Source organism: Beta vulgaris, chromosome 6 (genome assembly GCF_026745355.1).
Source record: "Beta vulgaris subsp. vulgaris cultivar EL10 chromosome 6, EL10.2, whole genome shotgun sequence".
Taxonomy (NCBI): domain Eukaryota; kingdom Viridiplantae; phylum Streptophyta; class Magnoliopsida; order Caryophyllales; family Amaranthaceae; genus Beta; species Beta vulgaris.
This window is the reverse complement of record NC_079207.1, coordinates 29950757-29974084: the sequence shown is the minus strand read 5'-3', so window position 1 is coordinate 29974084 and position 23328 is coordinate 29950757. Positions and strand designations below refer to the sequence as shown.

Below are 23328 nucleotides of genomic sequence, written 5' to 3'. Positions count from 1 at the left end.
CTCCCCCTCAGAAAGAATGGTGACTTCAGTGAGAAGCCATTCATCAAACCATACTTTATTTCCAAGGACCCTATCCAGTTCACAGAACACCCTGTCTGACCCTTCCTACTTGTTGTTCCATGTATAGTACTGCCCATAAGATTTTAGCTCCCTCATGTGGCAATCATCCATACAGCTCTTCATATCTATAATTTCACTTATTCTGGCAGGCACCCCTAAACTATCATCCATAGTCATCAGGGCATTAAAATCACCTTGAATAATCCAAGGTTTAGTGGTACTAGCCACACTCTTTATATCCTGCCATAGCTCCTGTCTTCCTTGCCTATCATTAAAGCCATAGACAAATGTATAATAAAATTTCCTGCCTCCATTAATGACCTCAACCTCAGTATGGATCATTTGACTTGTGCATTTTAAACATTAACATAGACAGTAGTAGGATACCAGCCAAGAATAATTCTCCCATTTCCATGCCAACTGTTATTAGTGGTGGTCAGTTAGATAAAAATCATCAAGAGAGTGATTTTTTTATCTTAGTCTCCAGAAGACTAAATAGCCTAATTTGGTGAGAAATTAAAAAATTCCTCACCTCTACTTGCTTCTTCTTGTTGTTTAGTCCTCTCACATTCCAACATAGCAAATTATCCATTCATAGTAGGAGGCTCCCCCTCCTCACCATGAATAACACTGCAAGCGTCCCTCACTTCTGTTCCTTGCACTTTCCCATCTCTCATTTCCATCACTTCCTCTGCCAATACAACAAAAGTATTCTCTGTATCTACTGGCTCTGGAGCATATGTAGCAGGTTATCCTGGCCCTGTTACTACTTGATATCCATCCCCATCTATCCCCACTACCTTCTTCTTAGGTACCCATATTGTTTTTGGTACCTGGATTTGTTTCTTATCCTTCTTACATTCATTCAGGTCATGGCCAAACCCATGGCATTTAGTTCACTTCAAAGGTTTCCATTCATAATGAACATGTTGCTCCATATTCACATTTTTTTCATTCTCAAACACGATATGACTAGGAAATTATTGATTTATACTTACTTCAATCAAGATTCTAGCATACATCAGTCTATCTTTATTGGTTGTATCTTGATCTAGCTTAATAGGCTTCCCTATTCCTGCCACCAATTTATACAAACATTTCTCCCCCCAATATTTCAGATCCAGAGCAGGTAATTGCACCCACACTGGCACAGTCTTAACATCCTTCTTCTAAACATCCATCTCTGAGTGCCACTTCTTCACAATGAATGGTTTCTTGTCAAAGAAATGAAATCCTTCTCCTACAACATCATCTCTCTGTTTAAAATTATGAAACCTAATAATGAACACACCTTTATTCACAGCCACTATTTTCTCAATTCCTTTTTTTGCCCAAATTCGTCTAAGATATCCATCCATGACAGGAAATGGTGGATTTGCACCCACAACATAACAAATTAAATTACTGAGGATTGCCAGTAATCAATTTCCTCTTGAACATCTTCAACCTCAATTTTAATTGGAGAATGAACTACTGGTATTGCTATTGCAGAGGATTTATCATTAACACTTTCAAAATCACAAATCAATTGTCGAGATTGTGGATTACCTCCATTAATGGCGTCCAACCTACTCTGAGTTTTCTTCATTATTGTGAGCCACTCTGACAATTGAGACTTATTGCTTGACTGATTTTGCAATTACTTCAATTAACTTCAAGGTGAAATTGGATCATCAAAATCGGGGGTATGAATCAGCTTCCACTCCATGAAGTTCCGCCATTGATTTGTGCTTCTGACCTTCCAATGAACTCGTCGGACCATTCTTTCTCTCTTTGTTACTTCCTTTGCTCTTAGATTTCTGCGAATTGTTCTTGGATTTCCCTGCCATGGCGACGGTGTAGGATAACAATGTGTCGCTTATCCTACACCGAGGGGAAAAACGAGAGAATAATTTCCCCACGAAATTTTAACTTACAAAGTGTTTAGTGGTGAGAATATTAATAAACGCAGAACGCGCCATATCCTTTAAGACCAAGTCCTCATAGACCTAATCTCCCCTTGAATTTTGAAGTGCGTGAATTTTCTCTTTGGATTTTTTTATTTTTGCCAAAACATGAAAATAATGAGTATTGAAATCCCCAAAACGCCTCCGATCAAACCCCACCTTTTGAGCCCAAATTTGCCTCTCAATAAAATGGATATGATTAAGATCTAAGAGAAGCGATTTTTCTAGAATTGTCAAAAAATTCGAGTTACGAAAAGCGAGGGAGATTTGTATGCCATTCAGCCTAGCATAAATCTGTTTCTTTTGCCAACTGAGATTACCAAAGATATGACCATCCCAATGATGAGCATTTTTTAAAAAAAAATTCCCTACCCTCCATGAATTCAACTCTTGGTTTAGTCTAGTTATTAACAAAAAAACTCAAAATCCGGATGTGCCAGCCAAGCCTCTTTGCAGCGAAAAGGATAAAGTTTGTGAGAGTTAGAAGATGAAAGATTAAGATTAATACTAACAGGGCAGTGATCAGAATATGATCTTGGTAAGTGACTTACCTCTGTTCCCTGAAATTTCGAGATCCATGTGTGCATAGCCAATGCTCTGTCTAGCCTCTCCCTAATCAAAGCAGCACCTTCTCTTACATTTTTCCAAGTAAAAGGATTGCCATCAAAACCTAAATCCACAAGACAAGCTGCATCCATGAAAGAATTTAGCTCCTTGCATTGAGAGCTTCGAAAGGCTTTTCCCCCTGATTACTCAGCTTGGTTCCTAACTTCATTCAAATCTCCCACGACCATCCATGGAACCTGATCAGGGGGAAGATTTTGTTCCATGTTTTTTCCATATTTCATGTCTTTCTTTAGCCGTGCATAGGGCACGCATGCCAGTTAAAAGAACCTCCGGATGCTTGGGGCTGAATTTGAACAAGGAGTGAAAGTAATAAGGAGAAACTTCACTACAACTTACCAATTCAATGTTTTTTTCCACATTAACCAAATTCCTCCTTTTAAACCATAGGGAGGAATTGCTTTGAAATCATCAAACCCTAATAATCTAGTAACTTGACGAGCGCGGCATTCCTCCGCTTTTGCTTCAAAAATAATGAAACTGGAGGGTTTATTGAGGCGAACCACATCCCACGCATGAGGAACAAAGGCATTATTCGAGGCCCCCCTAACATTCCAGACTATAATCTTCATTTTTAAATTTGGGAGAGCTTTCGGAACCCTTAAATTATCACTCATGAACTCCTTCCCTTTCCTCTTCATTTGAGGCATGTAGGGTTCCCAGTCACTCCAAATATGTGACATTCCAAAGCTTCAAGTATCCATCCGACTGATTGGGCTTATCATGGCATTTATCTCCAATTTCTCCTTCACAAACATCAAATGGCGTGTTTCGAGTTGAATTCCCACCACTTCTTTTTACACTTGGAACATGATGATGTTGTATTTGTTCGACTCTAAACCTAGTTTGTGGCTTTTTAATAGCAAGGCAAAAGAGGGAATGTGTAAGGGTGGGGTTTGGATATTCCTTGGTTCTTGCATGAGAGGAGTTGGATTCTCTGCCAGAGATAGGAAAGATGGGTTCGAAGGGCAAAGGTTTTTTAGGGTTTTCACCATCAATTCTAGCTTCGAAGAGGTTAATGGGGATTCCAAAGAGTTCCATAGGAGAGGTTGAGGTTGAGAGGGGAATATGTTCAGAAGTTTCGGTGGAGAGGGACGGGTGAGAGACATTTTTTAAGGTTGAGGAATTAGGGTTGGGTATGGGGAAAAGGGTTGACGGTGGGGTAAGGAGTGTATCGGGATCAATTGAGAGGGTGGAAGAGGTGTTGATTGTCGAGGAGATGTTAGCATGGGAGGAAGGGATACCGGAGAGTCTGAAACTGGGGTTGGAATGGATGAGTTGCTTGGAAGGGGTTTTTCTTTGCTCAAGCTCATTTTCTTGTGTTTGGTGAATTCTTAAAGTCAAACTAATAGAGGAAGATATAGTGTTTTGTATGCAAGAATTTTGAACTGGGTTTTGTTTCATCATGGTTATGGACGACGGTTTTTCTCTTGCCAAGTGTTCATTAATGTTAGGTAAAACACAAATGGATGCAGAGGAAGAGTGAAGAGAAGGAAGCGCTAAAGACACTGAAGAAGCATTAGAAGCCTCGATATTCGCACAATCAGCTTCGATATTGACAATATCCTTCTGGGTATCCGTGTTTTTTGTCTCTAAAACCCTCAAAAATTATTTGTAGTACCAAATGGAGAGTTATTTTGCCTTTTTGGGATTTCGTGAGATATGGCTAGGTTATAGTGAGTAGAAGATTTAGCTTTATAACTTTTTTGTAAACGGACTGGGGCAGATTATTGCTGGACCTTTTCCTATGAGTGACTGTAGTCCATGGCCCAAATTCATCTTCTAAACCATCACATTATCAAAATCCAGTGGACTAACAAGAGTGTTAAACCCATTTTGCCTCTTCTGACCATTTCGAAGATTTGTCCTCCCCATGTTATTTATGGTAGAAACACCTCGATCTCTCAGTTGAGGAGAGCCCAATTGGTTGACATCTGGCCCATCCATCTTGTTAGAGTCTGCATGAGCATGTTGTTCAACAGGAGCTTTTCCTTTCAGGCCAGCACATTGTCCTTTCAGATGCCCAATTCGCCCGCAATGGAAGCACAAGGAATGGAGGTTTTCATATAAAATTATCTGCCAGTGATTTCTACCTAAACTTTGGACAAGTAGGCTTTGATAGATCAATCTCAACACATACTCTCGCATATCGGGCTCTAGTAAGGTGATTGGTGGCATAATCTACACCAATTGGCTTTCCTAATTTGCTTGCTATTATGAATAAAGCCTCCTTATCATAGTATTCCACAGGCAATTCCGGAATATGAACCCAAATAACAAGCCTATCAAACGGGTTTTGAGTTAGTCTGAAGTTTGGTTGCCATTGATTCAACATCAAGTAATGATTCAACACATACCATGGCCCCCCAAATAAAGCTTTTTCATAATCATCGCTTAAACTGAATCTAAACAGATAAGTTTCCTTCCCTAAATCAATAACCTCAATTGTGCCACGGGGTTTCCACATGGAACGAACTTTTTGAGTCATAAAAGATGGTCGCACAGTGATACCCAAGCATTTTCCCATTAATTTTAGCCCCCATGGTTGACGAAGTTGTGTTAATTTCTCCTTTGAGAAGAGAACAACATTTTCTCCATTTGGAGATTCAATTTCAGGTTCATCCCAATCCATATAATTGAGATATATTGCCTTTGCTTCTGAAAACCATTGCGTGGAATTAGAAACCACCTCTTTAAATGACACTTTATCAGGATTGTTATTTGCGAGATCCTCCGAAGTTTTAACGCCCTCCATACTTGAACCCCAGAAACCTTACTTCGTCATCCGGCGGTGCCGGTTCTTGGATGCTGCTTGATTGCATGGACTAAACAAGAGAAGTCTCTAAAAATTTACTCCCATAGGCCATAGATTAGAGATCTAGAGTTAATCTTCGGTTATAAACAAGTAGAGACACTTAAACTAGAGAGAGAAACTGTATGATACTCTCAATCTCTCAATTTTTTGGTTAGAACACACATGATGGTCGATGATCTATTTGATAGTATTTTGATACCAACTTATATTTACTTTATTACAAACTTACATTTACTTTGATACTCTTGTAGTCGTTGGAATCCAAAATGTACTCCACTCTCCAGCAAGGAGAGGCCAATAGTTTCTCAAAAATTACAAAGCACACAACTGACATTGTGTGCATCCCGAGCGCAACAGCTTTTTTTGAGAGCAGCGATCTCGCATCCCACACAACTTTGATGCGTAGCACACATCATTACCAATAGAGTCAAAGACAAAGCAGAGTGGAAGAAGAAAGCGAAGGTGTGTGTGTGAGAAAGAGAATACACACAGGACCAAGAGGAGAAATGAGTTCGACTGTTGCCCATTTATAACATAGGTTGCATAGTTTGTCCACTGTAAACTATGAAAAGCCAACTAAATTCATTACAGGCCCAAAGTTGTTTAAAGGCTTATTATTTGAAATCCATAACTCTTTCAAATATGCTTCTTCTTCCCAAGAGTTAAAACTTAAAATAGTACTAAAACAATAATTATGTTAATCCTCATCAATATCAATATTATTATTTAATTTTCAATCAAAGATGTCTTGGTCGTGTGGTTAAGATTGAGGTGCAGTGAACGATAGGTTACAAGTTCGAATCCCCCTGCATATATTTGTATTGCCTTCGTAGCTCATATAGATAAAAAACACAAATTTTTATATGCGGTCGGCCACACGGGAAGTTACAGGTGTGGCCGCCCGTGCGACACGATGTCAGCCCGTCAGCTCATTTTCAAATAGTCATATTTCACTCGTTTCTCATGATAATCGAGCTTTTGACTAGGCGTTGGAAAAATATCCAGCCAAATTTTCATCTCCAACTTGAATCTTCCCAAAATACTAAGTGTGCTGTGAGATATGATCTTTCAAAGTTGACCCTTATGCACAAACACTTATAAACAAATGGAGTTACTCTTATGAACAGATGGAATTACTCTTATGACCAAACGGAGTTACTTGTATGAGTATGTGGTTACTTTTAACAATAAAAGGGTGTCAGTCCTATACAGAAATGTGGTTACTCTTATAAGCAAATGTGTTACTTTTGTGAACCTTTGGGGTTACTCGCTTGTATGATTAAATGAGGTTACTCGTATGATTTATTGAAGTTATTTGTATAAATAAATGAGGTTACTAGTATGAATTAATTGGGTTACTCCTAATATTATATGAGGTTACTCGTAGATTAAATGACATTACTAGTATGAATTAATTGGGTTCCTCATATTATAAAAATGGGGTTACTCATATAATAAAATGGGGTTACTTTTGTAAATAATTGGGGTTACTTGATCAAATAGGATCATCATATGAGTAAATAAGGTTAATATTGTGAAATAATAAGGTTACTCGTATGAAAAAACAAAGTTACTTTTGTGAACAAATGAGGTTACACATCTGAATAAATGAGGTTACACTAATCAATTTACTTTTATGAATGAATGAGGTTACTCGTTTGAATAATTGAGGTTACTTTTGTGAACCTTTGGGGTTACTCATATGATTAAATGAGGTTACTCGTATGATTGATTGAAGTTACTTGTATAAATGAATGATGTTACTAGTATAAATTAATGGGTTACTCATAAGATTTAATGAAGTTACTCATAAATTAAATGATATTGCTAGTATGAATTGATGGGGTTACTCATATAATAAAATGGGGTTACTTTTGTGAACAATTGTGAGGAAGATGGATGAGTAACCCCAATTTACACCCTTTTATTGTTAAAAGTAACCACATACATATACAAGTAACTCCATTTGGTCATAAGAGTAACTTCATCTGTTCATAAGAGTAACTCTATTTGTTTAGAAGTGCTTCTGCATAAGGGTCAATTTCAAAAGATCATATCTCATAGCACACTTAATATTTTGGGAATATTCAAGTTGGATATGAAAATTTGGTTGGGTATCTTTCCAACGCCTAGTCAAAAGCTCGATTCCGATGAGAAACGAGTGAGATATGACTATTTGAAAATGAGTTGATGGGTTGACAGCTTGTCGCGTGCGGCCACACCTGTTATTTAGCATGTGGCAGGCCACATGCAAGACGCGCCGTAAAAAAAATTATTTAATCTTCTAGGATAATAAACTAATACTAAATAAACAAGTATTATGAATAATAAAACTCCAAAAATGCAGAGTATTATACTCAATTTAATACTAATAACTAGTATTTGGGTCCGGGTGTTGTCCCGTGTTGGTATTGTTTTTCGAACTTGGTATTCAATTTTTTCTATTCCCATTAAAATATATTAAGGAAAACTCAACATTTAAAAGGTACAAATATAATAATATGGCCACTTAAATCATGATTAAAAGTTGGTTTATATGATAATTGTGTCATGTTTAACAACAAGAGGTCACAAATTCAGATCTTGTTGCAAGCTAATTTTACTTTTATTAATTGACATAACTTATGTATACATTGTCACACACGTCTTTTAATATATTTGTATAGATGGTTTTATACTATCTTCAAAGAATCCGTTTAAACTTCTTTTTAAGGGGTAAAACGAAAAAATATCCTGCTGAACTTGATAGTTTGATTATGAGTTGGTTTTATTGGTTTCGCCCAACACAGAATTGTTTATACACCTTCAAAAAAAATATTTATAACCCATGTAATTTTTGACTCCTAGATTAATTTCGTAGAGTCAACCAAAAGTAGAGGGGAGGGGGTTGCCAACTTGCCAATAAAGCTACTTTCTCTTTTCTTTTTTTTACCTGCAACATTTTCTTGAAAAGGAAATAATTATTTTCTTGTAACATTTTTTTCTTTTTTTTCCTTTCTCTCTATCTCTCTCCTATCATATGGGGCTTTCTCTTTTATTCCTCTCTACCTCTCTCCTATTCAAATTTTGTATTGGAGTTGATGAAAAAAAATGTTGCAAGTAAAAAAAATAAAATGGATGAAATATATCAAAATGATTTAACTGCCAATTTTCTTTATAAAAAGAAAAAATCAGCTAAAGACATTGATGAGATATCAGGCAAAGATTAACTCCGTAAGTTTGCCAGTTGGAGAAGATTAAGCCGAAGTTCACCTTGCTTTACAGAAGGATGAAGAAGTTGAGTATTCATAAAAAATATTCCCAAGAATTTACAACAATGAAGAGGTCGCTTCCTAGACTATTGTACATCCTTTATCCCATAATATAAATTCCCTTTCATTTTAAAGTGTTCCAAAATATAAGTTTTGTTTCTATTTTCAATCAATAATTATGTACAAATTACCCTCATGAAAATAATTTAATTTCCAAAAATTTCTTATAATTTTAGCTTTCAATGCATCATTATTAATGATAAAATGGAATCTTTTACCTCATTGAACTCTTATACACATTAAAGAATGTTTAGTTTTTATTTATTGTTAAAAAGAAAAAAACAATGTAGGTGTTTCTCAATAAAAATAAAACTTTTTATTCAAATAAAAAAAATATTTCACTTAATATTAATTCCCGTGTAAAAACATAATCAGTACTTATCTCTATTATATAAGGGAAGGGGGTAGGAATATCGTGTTCTCCTTTGAAAATACAAAATTACCCTTAATGATTTAATGAAATGAAAAAAAAAAATTGAGGGGAAAATGAAAAAAATTTACAGAAGAGAATAATTTTAAAAACTCCTTTTTTTTTTTCAACTTAGCATTCTAAAAAAGATACATGCGTCAAATAATTCAATCAAAAAATTAAATGGACAAAATATCTTGACCTCTTTTATAAGAGAATATGGTATATATGGCGTGCACCTGAAAAATATAAAACCCTCACTACCTTTGATACTCTTTAATTCAGTCAAACTAACTCAAGAAAAACTACTTGAATAAAGGGCAGAATTAAGACAGATCAAACTAAAGATATTAAGCATATAACATACACTTTTTTTATTGCATTTTACTGGAGTTATTCATGGAAAAAAGAAGAAGAAAACAATGCTTTTTTTTAACTTACTCGCTCAATCAAATAACCTTTTACCTTCCATTGAGAATAAAAGAAATTCTACTTTCATACAATATCTTAATGAAATTCTTTATGTCTATTCTTTTTGTTCAAAATTTATTTATAAAAAAATAATATTAAAAAATCACTCACGATGTTTGTTAGTTTTTTAATAGCAAATTAATATGTTTCAATTCATCTAACTATTAATCTCTCATATTTTAAGTGTAATCATAACTATAGTACGAATGAAGTACATAATAAAATAACAAGTTTTGAGATTAATGCACACATCACGTGCATATTATACTAGCATTATGGGATGGAGGGAGTATGTGTGTTTTAGACTCTGTTTTTTAGACTGAATTAATGAAAGTTCAGTTCAGTTCACACAAATTCAGTTCATCACAGGAAAATTCACTTCAGTTCAGTTCAGTTCAGTTGTTTTCCTCTCACGGTTTTCATTCACTTCAGTTTAGTTTAGTTCAATTCATTTAGTTTACTCTCACAATTTTCACTAGTAGAAAAACGACAATTTGCGTCGCACAACAGTTCAAGCGTCGCACAACAGTTCAAGCGTCGCAGATGGTTCATTTGCGTCGCATGCAATAAGGAGTCGACACAAAATACGACCTATGCGCGTCGCATGAAGCCCACGTTTGACGCAAAATAGTAATTTGCGTCGCATCCCCCCTCACGTCCGACGCAGATGATTTTCCCTCTCTCTCGCTCACTTGCACATGACTAGGTTTTATCAAACGATTTGCGTCGGACCTCATGGCCCATCTGACGCAGATCCGTGGCCCACCAACCAAACATTTAACCTAAATCTCTCTCATTCTCACCGCTCCCCTTAACATTCGCCCCTTCTCACATTCTGTCACTCTCATATTCTCCTCTCTCACTCTCAAGTTCTCCTCTCTCACTCTGTGAATCATCTTCCCAAAATTTACTCTCACTATTTTTTCGGTGAACGAATAGTATACGACATATCATCTTTCATTTTCTCTCTCTGCGAACAAACGAATTTTCCGGCGACTTCAGCAGACAACTTCAGCGCACGAACATATTGGCGAACAAATTTTCCGGCGAATCACATCATCTTTCGTTTTCTCTCTCGCTTTGACAGATTTGAATTTGTTTTAATTTTTAAATCTGATATGTTTTTTTCATTTTTAGATCTGATTTTTTATTTTGGTTTTCAAATCTGAAAATTCGTTGTTCATTTTCAGATCATGCAAATGAAAAATAAAAACTTTAATCCTTCCGTTTTTTTTTTTTGTATCTAATTCTTTTTTTACTTTTTGGCATTTTTATGGTTTATTTTCAGATTTAGAATTTTCTTTTTAACTTTCAGATCCCTGGTTCTTCTCGAAGTCTTCTCCCACAAACACATCGAAAAACATTGGCCGTTGCAATGTTCCTTTATTAGATTGAGTTTTAATTTGTTTACATATTTACAATGTATTTGTTTTGTATATATTGTATATATTTTTTACATATGTTTGTATCTAATAATATTAATGCAAAAATTTGTTTTATCTAATATTTACATATTAATGCAAAAATTTGATTGCGATTTTAAGTCATATTGTGGGAATTATTTGCTTTTGGAATCATGTCTTGAAATTAATCGTTCTACTTAAACTGCGATTCGATCGATTAGGTTTGCATTGTTATCTACTAACTTGCAATACCTGTGAGTTTGAGAGGGAAAAAAAGCTGAAAATTATATAAAAAAAAATCAAATTTCAGTAATTTGCGTCGCACCTAGTGCCACATGCGACGCAGATGACTGAAATTTGCGTCGCATGTGGCACTAGGTGCGACGCAAATTACTGTTGCTAGCAGTTGTGGGCATTCGCGTACCTCCCATCTGCGTCGTATGTTGGGATATGTGCGACGCAGATGATTAATCATCTGCGTCGTGTGCTTGTCCGACGCATATATTGTCTCTCTCATCTGCCTCGAGACCTATGTCGTTGGTCCGACACAAATGGTGGTCCCAGGTCCAATGCAAATCGTTAGTTCTCTACTAGTGTTTCATTCACTTCAGTTCAGTTTCGTTCAAACAAGTTAACTTCAGTTCAGTTCGGACAAGTTAACTTCAATTCAATTCAGACAAATTCAGTTCAATTTAGTTCAGGAAAATTCAATTCAGTTCACTTAGTTTCCTCTTACAGTTTTATTCAGTTAAATTCAATTAGTTTCCTCTCACACTTTTTTTTCTGTTCAGTTCATACAAATTCAGTTCAATTTAGGTTATTTCATTCCAAACGAACAAAGCCTTAATCCTTACTTATTGTAGTGTCTGTTGGAAAAAAAAATATCTACCATAAAACATGATTTTCTAAATTATCTTTGGTTGATACTTCCTCCGTTTTTTTAGATGACCCGTTTTGATTTTTGACATTATTCACATGTGTAATTTTGACTATATTTTTTACACTGGTTAGATTCTCAAAATATATTTTCATAATATTAACATTTTGCAATTTTTGCTTTTAGAGATATAAAATTTTAAAATAGTACATTGGCATGTGTGCCCAAAAAAAATGGGTCAACTGAAAAAAAAAACATAGGCGTGTGAAACCATAGTTTTCCGAGTAATAGAAAAGAGTTCACCTATACAACTTACAAACAATATTTTTCGTGTTTTTCTTCTCCTATCAAATAATCTTCCGTCCATTTTCCTTCTTCAATTTTATAAATCAAATAAAGTAAGGCTATGCTTAGTTCACCTTATTTTCACTTATTTTAGTCCAAATTAAATCAGATTAGATCCGATCAAATTAGAAAAAATAAGTTGAAATCATGCTTATATTTAAAACTTATTATTATTATTTTTGTTATTATTATTATTGTCAATAATATTTTTATTGGTTTGATGATTATTAGTATTCCTAATGCTATTATGATAATTATAATTATTGTTAATGTTATTAGTAATGGGTAGCATGGGAAAACCTTATGATGTTGACATCACCTTCATATTTTCCCTATAAGAGATTTTAACTTACCTTTGAAAACAATGTTTTTATAGAACACGACGACGATATAAGAAGAATATTTAACAATTGTTTCCTGCCTTATATATTGAAAATTTTTGGAATTGAATTCAAAATTTTAATTTAAAATTAAATTAAGGAGAATGATTTTCCTACTTTCCACATACATTGAACAAGTTAACAACGAAATTGAATTTAAAATTTATAATACAAATTAAATTAAGGAGAACTATTTAGTCTTCTTACATATGTGTGAAAAAACGCTGATAAAAAATTAAATTAACAATATAACTTGATTGACACAATCGAAAGAAAAAAAACTTGAATTTCATATTAATAATTATATTGAATTTATCTTAAAACCTAAATGTTAATTGTTATTCGATCATCTCTATTATGCAAATCAAACTCTTTCACTTTATTATTATTCAACGATTGAATTTGATACACAAATTCTTCCACTTTATTTGAGCACAAGATTTCTTTTCCTTTACATGTCCTTCTCTCCATTACTATATTTGAATAATGATGAACAAATAACTAAAAAAATCAACGAAACATTGGTTTAAGAAAAACATATTTAAAATATTTATAAATGTTTATTCGAATATAATTTTTTGTAATACTACTGAATAACTTGAGAAATAGAATGTTAATATGACATGTATGCATAGCGGGTAAAAATACTAGTTTTAACCTAAAGTATGCGTTCTTTCATTTTTAATCGTATGTCCATATACTATGTGTTCTTTTTCAATAAAAAAACTAAATACCCTGTTATTACTATTATATTACCATCATTATTACTATTATTATTCTTACGTTAATATATTATTACATTATTTTTATTACTATATTATAATAATAATTATTATTGTTATAAACATTATATTAATAATAATATTAATATATTAATATTAATAGTCTTATTATTCTTATTGTTATTCTTACTATGTTGTTGTTGTTGTTGTTGTTGTTGTTGACTTCAAGCTTACTCCCTCAGTTTCCTAAAAATCTTCCTTGTTACTGTTCCTACAGATACCAAGGAGGATCAATTTGTGTGTGGCGTGGGGTGGGTAAAGTATGAGAGAGAAAGGGGTTAAGATAAATAATCAAATAAAAAGGGGTTAAAGTAGGAGAGAGAAATGGAGTAAAATTAAATTAATAATGTAATGTGAACCATATGATAGGGACATGAAAGGGTAAGGGGGGGGGGATTTCAAATAAGGAATAAAGTAAAAGTGGGAAGATCTTTTTGAAACGTACTTAAACGGAAAGAGGGAAAATCTTTAGGAAATGGAGGTAGTATAGAATAAGACTTGACCACCAAGGGCCTATTCTCCCCAGCTTATTTTCAGTTCAGTTCAGTTCAGCTCTAATAAGTTCAGTTCAGCTCCAATAAGTTCAGTTCAGTTCAGTTCATCTCCAATAAGTTCAGTTCAGTTCAGTTCAGCTCAGCTCCATTCTTTTATAACTATTTTGTTAAATATTATTATTATGTTGGTATAATTTATTTTACTAATTACTCTTATTATTACTATTAATATTATTATTATTATTATTATTATTATTATTATTATTATTATTATTATTATTATTATTTAAATATATATCATTACTATTAAGTATTATTATTATTATTATTATTATTATTATTATTATTATTATTATATTATTATTATTATTATTGTCGTTTCTATATATTATTTTGTTTATCATAGCTTTACTCATTATTATTACTATTATTATTTAGGAGGAACACAGTTTAGGTCAAAGCACAAATAAACCCACTTTTTTTAGCCCATAAACCAATCAAATCGCGTCAAGATGTTTTATGATGTAATTTTCGCGGTCCAACCCAATCATTATTTTTATTACTAAATATTTTTATATTATTAAATCTAATTATTAAAATAGTAATATTAATTTACTTCTCAGATATTATTGTTATTATATATCATCATCAAGTATTAATATATTAATACAAATAACATAAAATAATAATTATTAATTATCATTATTATCATTAATTATTATTATTATTAATTTATGATTATTAATATTATTTATTTATAACTATCATTCAAAAATATCCAAAATACTATTATTATTATTATTCATTATTACTACTTATCATTATAATTATTATTTAATATTCATATTATTATTGTTTAAATTATTTATATATTTATTACATTCAATTTAATTCAATTTAATTTAATTCAATTCAATTCAGTTCAGTTCAGCTCCAATAAGTTCAGTTCAGTTCAGTTCAGCTCCAATAAGTTCAATTCAGTTTAGCTGTTTTATGCCGAAGAGAACAGGCCCCAAATCAAGTAATGTTTAATTTTATTATTTTAAAGTAAAATATTATTAAATAAAAATTTCCTTTTTCTTACTATGTACTCCCTCCGTTTCCTAAAGATCTTCCCTCTTTCCGTTTAAGTGCTTTTCCAAAAGATCTTCCCTCTTTTACTTTATTCCTTATTTGGATTTTTTTTCCCTTTTTACCCTCTCATGTCCCTATCATATGGTCCACCATTGCATTATTAATTTGATTTTACTCCCTTTCTCTCTCATACTTTAACCCCTTTTTATTTATTTATTTATCTTAACCCTTTTCTCTCTCCTACTTTACCCACCCCATACCCCACACAAATGTATCCTCCTTGGTATCTGTAGGAACAGTAAAAAAGGAAGATCTTTAGGAAATGGAGGAAGTATTGTTGTCACGGTTGTATATACCGTGACTTCAAGCTTATGTAACAGAGACTTGACCACCAAAACAAATGATACTTGATGTTATTATTTCAAAATAAAATATTATTAAACATAAATCTCCTTAACAAGTATCAGGCACAGCCCGAGCCTAAAAACTAGTTATTATTACTAAAAGTTGTAATAGTAATAAAATGATAAAGTAAAAATAATACTTACAATGAAATAAAAAGTAATAATAATAATAATAGTAATAATAATAATAATAATAATAATAATAATAATAATAATAATAATAATAATAACAACAACAATAATAATAATAATAACAATAATAATAATAATAGAAATAATAATAATAACAATAACAATAATAATAATAATAATAATAATAATAATTATAATAATAACAATAATAATAATATGTTTTATGAAAGATAAGTTCATAACATTTCAGACCAGAAACATTAAGTTTAGATCAGATTAATAAAGATAAGGTGAACTAAATATCGCCTAAAAGGCTAAAACTATTTTTGCAATTTTAATTTTCGTTAAAAAAAGTTAATGAAAAAAATTTCAATGCAAATTATGAATTATTTGACCAAAATACGTCTTTCAAGGGGAAAGCATGAGTCAGGGCCGTCCCAAACATATCGGAGGCCCTGTGCTATTATGAAAAGGGGCCTTAGACTCAACAATGTTAAATTTCAAATAAATATCTACGGAGTATACTACTCCATGTTAACATGTTAATTATAATACCTCAAAATGCACATCCTCTTTGCAATTATACAGTCGTTAGAAGCAAACTCATCAGACATATTTCTATTATTATTTTTTGGAAATTCAAATTTGTTATTGATAACCAAAAAAAGATACAAACACCAAAATCTATTATTTCTATTATTTAAGGCAAGGGTGGGTGAAGTATTAGAAAAAAAGAATTCTATCTAAAAAAGATAAATAAAACAAAATTAGGAATTAAACAAATGAATCTTCCTATCATCTGATAAAAAAATAAAATCTAATCCTTCCTACGTTTGTCTTTTACTCGCTACACTTTTTTTACTTGTTTTGGTAACTTTTTCTTCTATAAAATGCATTAGGATCCACACTTTTATTTCCCTTCCTCTCACTATTGAAAAATTGCCTTAGAATTTGTGCAAAGAAATGTGGCAACTAAAAAGAAACGGAGGAAGTACAAGTGACAAGAAAGAGGAGATTAAGATTGAACAAGTAAACTACCAAAGAAATATTGAACAAACGATGAAAGGTTTCATATAACAATGTTAGTTTTAACTGTTAATGAAGCTTTGCATACAAAAGATTGGAAATTTTCTTAGAAGAGTGAGAATTGACAACAACAAAATAATGAAGAGTCATAGAAAGAAATATTTAAATTTTGAATTTATTTACCAGAGTTACAGTATAAAGTTACATTGTTACTAAAACTAAAAGCATTAACTACTAAAATTAATGAACAATTGTGTTGGAAAGATGCGTGAAACGTCATAAAAGCATTATTCAACACGAGAGAGACTAGAAAGTAGTTGGGCAACCATATTACCGAGAAAAGCAAATCTATTTTTGCAATTTTAATTTTCGCTAAAAAAAAGTTAATGAAAAAAATTTCAATGCAAACTATGAATTATTTGACCAAAATACGTCTTTCAAGGGGAAGGCATGAGTCATGAGTTTAGAGGAGTGGCGGGCATGAGTCATGAGCTGAACTTCCTGCATGACTGATGACGCCAAGGACGAAGTACCACAGGATTAGGTTCAGGAAAGTTTAGACGAACCACTATCCAAGGTGGTTGGACTTAAATTTGACTGAACTTGCGTTCCTGAATTTTATACTCAACTTCATCGTCGGCATCGATCAATGCAATTTATCTAAGAAAAACATCCCACACTAACAATTAGTTTCGCATTTCAGCATTAAAGAAATCAAGGTCGGACAGAGTTGAATTATGTCTGTCATTAACTAGAAGTACCACAAAGTTGAAAAGAGACCACAAAAACATTGCAGTATGATACTACGATTCCTATATTTACTGAAGCTCCAGATATCAGCAAAGTATGTACATAAAAGGCCAGTACTAAAAAGCCAAGACAAGCCAACATCTGTCTCCAACACAATTACACAAACTGTAAACACCTGCGCCTGCAAGGCATTCACCTTACATTCTTTTCCCTGATTGGGGGCTCCAGAGTTTATTCTAGGAGAAAGACAAGTTAAAGAAAAGAACAGTAAAATAGTACAGGCCGCAAAGATTTACAGCACCTTCAACTATAGTCTGTGGATTCCTCACCTTCATCGTGGTCGCTTAACCACATTGGTTCATCATACTTGCTATACTCCCCGAGAAGTTGTCCATATTGGTTCATAATTCCCAACCTCACTGCATCGTCGAAACTGAGAGGCAAAACGAGTTCCTGCTGATTCTCAGAACTAGTGACGCTGGCTTTGCTTTCGAGAGCATTGACATGTCCACCATTCACTTTGCCAGGTTCAACATCTGAAGAAGGCAAACCATGAACTACCCCATAGTCAGCAACTTCATTCTTCAACTCAGAATTCATAGTTGCAATATTCTCATTCTCACAATCCAAAATTGAAGTGGGAGAACCGTTGGAAAAACCATATTTAGTCTTCTTTGGAGAGTTAATAACTTCATCATCAGGTCTGACCCTCTTCCTAGACTCAAAGCACTTCTCAAACTCGGCAGTTTTCCTGTTAAGAGAATTCACAGCCTCTTCAAGGGTAAAATAAGAACCCAACCAAAGTTCAGTACCCAACACTGGATGGGTGACACGAGCACCAAATCTGCCTGATTTCGTCATCTTAACACCTTTAGGCAAAACCCTGTCAGACTCTTCACTCTTTACTGCCTTAAATAACTCTAAACTGATGGCTTTTCCATCACTAGTCAATCTAGTAGGAGCAGCCAAACCATTAACAACCTCTCTTCCAACTTCACCACAGGTTTCATCTGTATTTTCACACCCACATTTAGGTCTTCGAGATTGTTCAACACACTTACGCATAGGATTAGACCTCCGTCTCAACCTAAAACCCTCTTCAAATTCAGCCATTTTCCTGTTGACAGCATTCCCTGCCTCTTCAAATTCAGCCATTTTCCTGTTCACAGCATTCCCTGCCTCTTCAAATTCAGCCATTTTCCTGTTCACAGCATTCCCTGCCTCTTCAAGGGTTTTAAAAGAACCCAGCCAATGTCCAGTCCCCAAAACTGGATCAGAAATCAGAGCACCAAATCTGCCTGATTTCGTCATTCTAACACCAGCAGGCAACTCCACACCTCCAGAATTTTCATTTTCATCATCTACTGCCTTAACAAACTCTGAATTCATAGCTTTACCTTCACTACACAATCTAGGAGCAGGCAACGCAATAACAATTTCTCTCCCAGCATAACCACCCCCATCGCTCACGCATCCATCCATCTTTCCAGACCCACATTCAGGTCTCAAAGATCGATCAACCTTCTGACATTTAGGCGCAAACCTCTTGTTACACCTAAACTTCATTTGAAACTGAACCTTCTTCTTCTTATAAGCCAATTCAGCCTGTCTACGACTACTATAAACACCCACCAAAACACGAGTCTTCAATCTCGGATGCCAAACTCGAGCTTCCCACCTCCTATATCCCAACTCCCTAACACTACACCCCAACTTCCTTCCCTCAAAATCATCAACGTCATCTTCTTTCTCATTCTTAAACCTCCCCTCAAATTCACCTTCTTTCTCCTTATAAACCCTAACAGCCTCTTCAGCACTATCAAATCTCCCCAACCAAATCCAATCACTTGTTTTCGGGTGCCGAATTCTAGCTCCCCATTTCCCTGACTTAACCTTCCTGACCCCATCAGGCAATTCCACAATTTCATCCACTTTTTCACCAATTCCCTCAACCTTACCATATTCCACACTCGCGTTAGCAAAATTATCAGACTTTACTTCAACAGACTTAGACTTATCTATATTTCTTAAAGCATCAAATTCAAGTTTCTTCATGTAATAAACTTCATAAGCTTCTTTAGCAGTATTAAAAGTACCTAACCAAATTCTTACCTTATTAATTGGGTGACGAATCTCAGATGCATACTTTCCCCACTTTCTCCGTCGAACTCCCGGGTACTTCACCGCATTTCCCGGAGTTTCTTCCGCCGGAGTAACATGTAAAATAGGTTCTTTCGGCGCCTCTTCGGCGGCGGAAAGAGTAATTTCGCGCAAAAAACGCTTCCTTTTTGTGGGTTTTTCGCCGATTTGATCGTCTTCGTCGCAAGACGATGAGTCTGTAGCATCCGGGTCTGTGCAAAAAACACGGAATTTCTTCATTGATGAGGGATAAACAACAAAGAATAGGGTTTTGTTGGGAGGGGGAAAAGATTGAAAACAGAGGGTTCAGAAGTTTCTAGATCAAATTTGGGGGATTCATAGAATCAAAAAACGGATTTCTTCACAAGAAACATGTAATAAGGAAACTGAGGGATAAACAATAACCAAAAACGATTTCTCCTGTCCATTTATATTCCTGCTGTATGAGGAATCTCCTTCGGCGGATATTAACATATTCTTCCGCTCCTGGATTTTTTTATCCTATCTATTTGGGTAAAATCTGACTGTTTAAACTTTAGAGTGATTTTTTTTTGTTTTATTAAATAGGTAAAATTAAAAAATCCTACCAAAGTCACACCTTATATAAGTATACAATTTTATAAGCAAGACTCATTAGGTCTGTTCTCTCCAATTTATTTTTAGTTCAATTTAGTTCATTTGCAATCAGTTTAGTTGCAATCAGTTCAGTTGAGTTAAATTCCTACTTTATCTGATAATTTATAATTATTATTTATTAATTCATTAAAATAATAATAACATATTATTATGAATTTATTACTAATCAAATAATATCTTTACTATTATAATTATTATTAAATATTAACATATTATATTATTTAAAACTATCACTAGTGGAAAAATACGCAAGGGTTGCGGTGCAAGGGATGCGTTTGTTTAGTGGCCTTTTAAATATTTTGAAGGAAATCACTGGCGGGCATTTTAAATATTCAGCGCTCCTTTATCTCCCTCATTCTCTCTCCTCTCTCAGAAAGCTCACGACTAACAGTCTTCCCTCGTCTGTCTCTCACAAATCTTCAAATCACCACCACAAATCTTCACACCACCACCACAAATCCTCCTTTGTCTCTCGTCTCTGGGCTCTCCTCGCGTCTCCTCTTGCCGTCGCTCACATCACCACACTCCCTCTTCTCGCGCGCACCACTCGCGTCTCCTCTGTCGTCGCTCACACCACCTTGCCGGCATTCGCACAAATCGCTCCTCTTCTCACACCACCTCGCCGGCATTCGCACAAACCACTAGCGTCTCCTCTGTCGTCGCTTATAGATCTACTATTGGTTCTTTTTTATTTTTATCTTTTTTAATTTTTTGTTGTATTTGTTGATTCTTGATGGTATTTTTCGTATTTCTTTCTGTTAATTTTAGGTTTTTAGTTTTATGGAGTTAATTTGAGATTGTTTGAGATTTATTTGAGATCTAGGGTTCGAGATTTACTCGTTTTTTTTATCAATTTTTTTTTTTTTCATATTTTTGGGTTTTTTATTTTATTTTGTGGAATTAATTTTATTTTATGTAGTTGATTCGTTTGAGAGAGATTTATGTTCAAATTTTGTCTTGATATTGTTATGAGATCAGAATTAGTATTAGGTTTAATCTGGATGATCTTTGTGAATTTGCTATCGATGATGGATTTCGGTTGGTTATTGAACTTGACGAATATTATTGAAGCAAGATAGTTGAATTTGGTTGATGGAGTTTTGCTTTGCTGTTGCGAGACATTTGCGTCAAGTTGTCTTGAATTTCTTATGAAAGAAGAAGTTAGCTGTGTTTTCTGATTAATTTGCGTTTTTTGGACTGTGATGTTCTCGCCTTTTCAATCTTACTAGTTTACATCCTAAATTTCTTGATATTTAGGAGCAAAAAATGTAAAAAAAATATATATTTTTTTTGGTCAAAAGGGTTGCGGTTATGGTCAAAATTGCAGCCCTTACAAAGAAGGGTTGTGATTTTGGGCCTAAACCGCAGCCCTTTGTTGTGAAGGGCTGCTACGGAAAGGGTTATTGGCCGAAAATGCATCCCTTAGGGTTGTTTTGATCGCAGCCCTTGTAATTTTTTCATTAGTGTATTATTATCATCAATAATGTATATTATATTATATTATATTATATTATATTATATTATATTATATTATATTATATTATATTATATTATATTATATTATATTATATTATATTATATTATATTATATTATATTATATTATATTATATTATATTATATTATATTAATATTATTTATATTATATTATATTATATTATATTAATTATATTATATTATATTATATTATATTATATTATATTATATTATATTATATTATATTATATTATATTATATTATATTATATTATATTATATTATATTATATTGTATTGTATTGTATTATATTGTATTGTATTATATTATATTATATTATATTATATTATATTATATTATATTATATTGTATTATATTGTATTATATTGTATTATATTCTATTGTATTGTATTGTATTATATTCTATTGTATTGTATTATATTGTATTGTATTATATTCTATTGTATTGTATTGTATTGTATTGTATTGTATTGTATTGTATTATATTGTATTGTATTGTATTGTATTGTATTGTATTGTATTGTATTGTATTGTATTGTATTGTATTGTATTGTATTGTATTGTATTGTATTGTATCGTATTGTATTGTATCGTATTGTATCGTATTGTATCGTATTGTATCGTATTGTATCAATACATATTGTATTGTATTGTATTGTATTGTATTGTATTGTATTGTATTGTATTGTATTGTATTGTATTGTATTGTATTGCATTGTACTCCCTTTGTTTTTTTTTATCATTCCTCTACTTTGACTTTGCACGTTTGCCAATGCACGTTTTAAAACTTAAATATCTTTCATTATATATTAGTAAAAATTATAACGATTGAATATTAATAAAGTACTAATTGAGACGAATCAAATAAGACCCCACATGACTATGTTTTTTCTTATACATTGAGAACATTTGAGAAGATTCTCTCTATGCATGAATAGTGTCAAGATTCTAAGTGAGAAAGATAAAAAAAAACAGAGGGAGTATTGTATTGTATTGTATTGTATTGTATTGTATTGTATTGTATTATATTGTATTATATTGTATTGTATTGTATCGTATTATATTATATTATATTATATTAATATTGTTATTAGTATTATTTATTCATTAATTTATATTTACTAATTAACGATATCTAAATTATTATCATTATTATTAGTTATAATTTAATTCAATTCATTTCAGTTCAAAAGCAATCAATTCAATTCAATTTAGTGGTTTTATATCGAACAGAACATGCCCTAGGATTGAACAAAATTTATATATTACACTCAGCCATTCGGGTATAACTATATTCGTTTGGTTGGATGTAAAACATTATACTATGGGAAATTCAATTACAAAGCTAATTATCAGTTGCTTGGTTCAATGTAAAAATGTTAAAAAGAAAAATGTAACGGGAAGGGAAGGGAGAGAATGGATAAACGACGAGTAAAAGGTTGGTAAGGAGGAGCGAGGAAAATGTAAATTCCATTCTTTTTGAAATAAAAATGATTTTCACCATACAATATCTTATTTCCCTGGATAGGAAACTTATTTTTTCACCCCTTACCAAACCAAACAACGGAAATGAGAGATAAAGGAAAACTTATGTTCACGGAAAATATTTTATACCTTACCAAATGGAGCTTAGAGGGTAGGGGTGAAAGTTCGGTGTGCGATTTTGATTAAGGCCTAATCCAATCCGATCCGAACAAATTTGGACTTCAATTTTTCGATCCAAATCCAAAACAATTAGGGTTTGAATCCGATCCAG

The 23328-nt window shown here is 32.9% G+C and overlaps 2 protein-coding genes across 2 annotated transcripts; both read right to left on the bottom strand.

The window, feature by feature from the left end:
* Positions 1 to 4412: 4412 nt before the first annotated feature.
* Positions 4413 to 5385, bottom strand: LOC104896537 (uncharacterized). The gene is made up of 2 exons (XM_010683293.2): positions 4771 to 5385; positions 4413 to 4706 (listed from the first exon to the last, which is right to left on the bottom strand). Exons 1-2 carry the CDS (start codon positions 5383 to 5385, stop codon positions 4413 to 4415), a joined length of 909 nt encoding a protein of 302 aa, XP_010681595.2.
* An 11892-nt stretch (positions 5386 to 17277) lies between these two features.
* On the bottom strand, positions 17278 to 19937 carry LOC104896504 (hypothetical protein). Its single transcript, XM_048646657.2, has 2 exons — positions 19416 to 19937; positions 17278 to 19256 (listed from the first exon to the last, which is right to left on the bottom strand). Exons 1-2 carry the CDS (start codon positions 19680 to 19682, stop codon positions 17607 to 17609), a joined length of 1917 nt encoding a protein of 638 aa, XP_048502614.1. The 5' UTR covers positions 19683 to 19937; the 3' UTR covers positions 17278 to 17606.
* Positions 19938 to 23328: the final 3391 nt, after the last annotated feature.

Excerpts from the sequence above, each read along its gene's own strand:
- LOC104896537 (XM_010683293.2), bottom strand. The coding sequence starts at position 5,385 with ATGGAGGGCGTTAAAACTTCGGAGGATCTCGCAAATAACAATCCTGAT. Across the intron at positions 4,707-4,770 it reads CTAGAGCCCGATATGCGAGA|ATAATTTTATATGAAAACCT; the intron begins GTATGTGTTGAG and ends AATCACTGGCAG.
- LOC104896504 (XM_048646657.2), bottom strand. The coding sequence starts at position 19,682 with ATGAAGAAATTCCGTGTTTTTTGCACAGACCCGGATGCTACAGACTCA. Across the intron at positions 19,257-19,415 it reads TTCGTCACCCAATTAATAAG|GTTGAGGGAATTGGTGAAAA; the intron begins GTAAGAATTTGG and ends GAATATGGTAAG.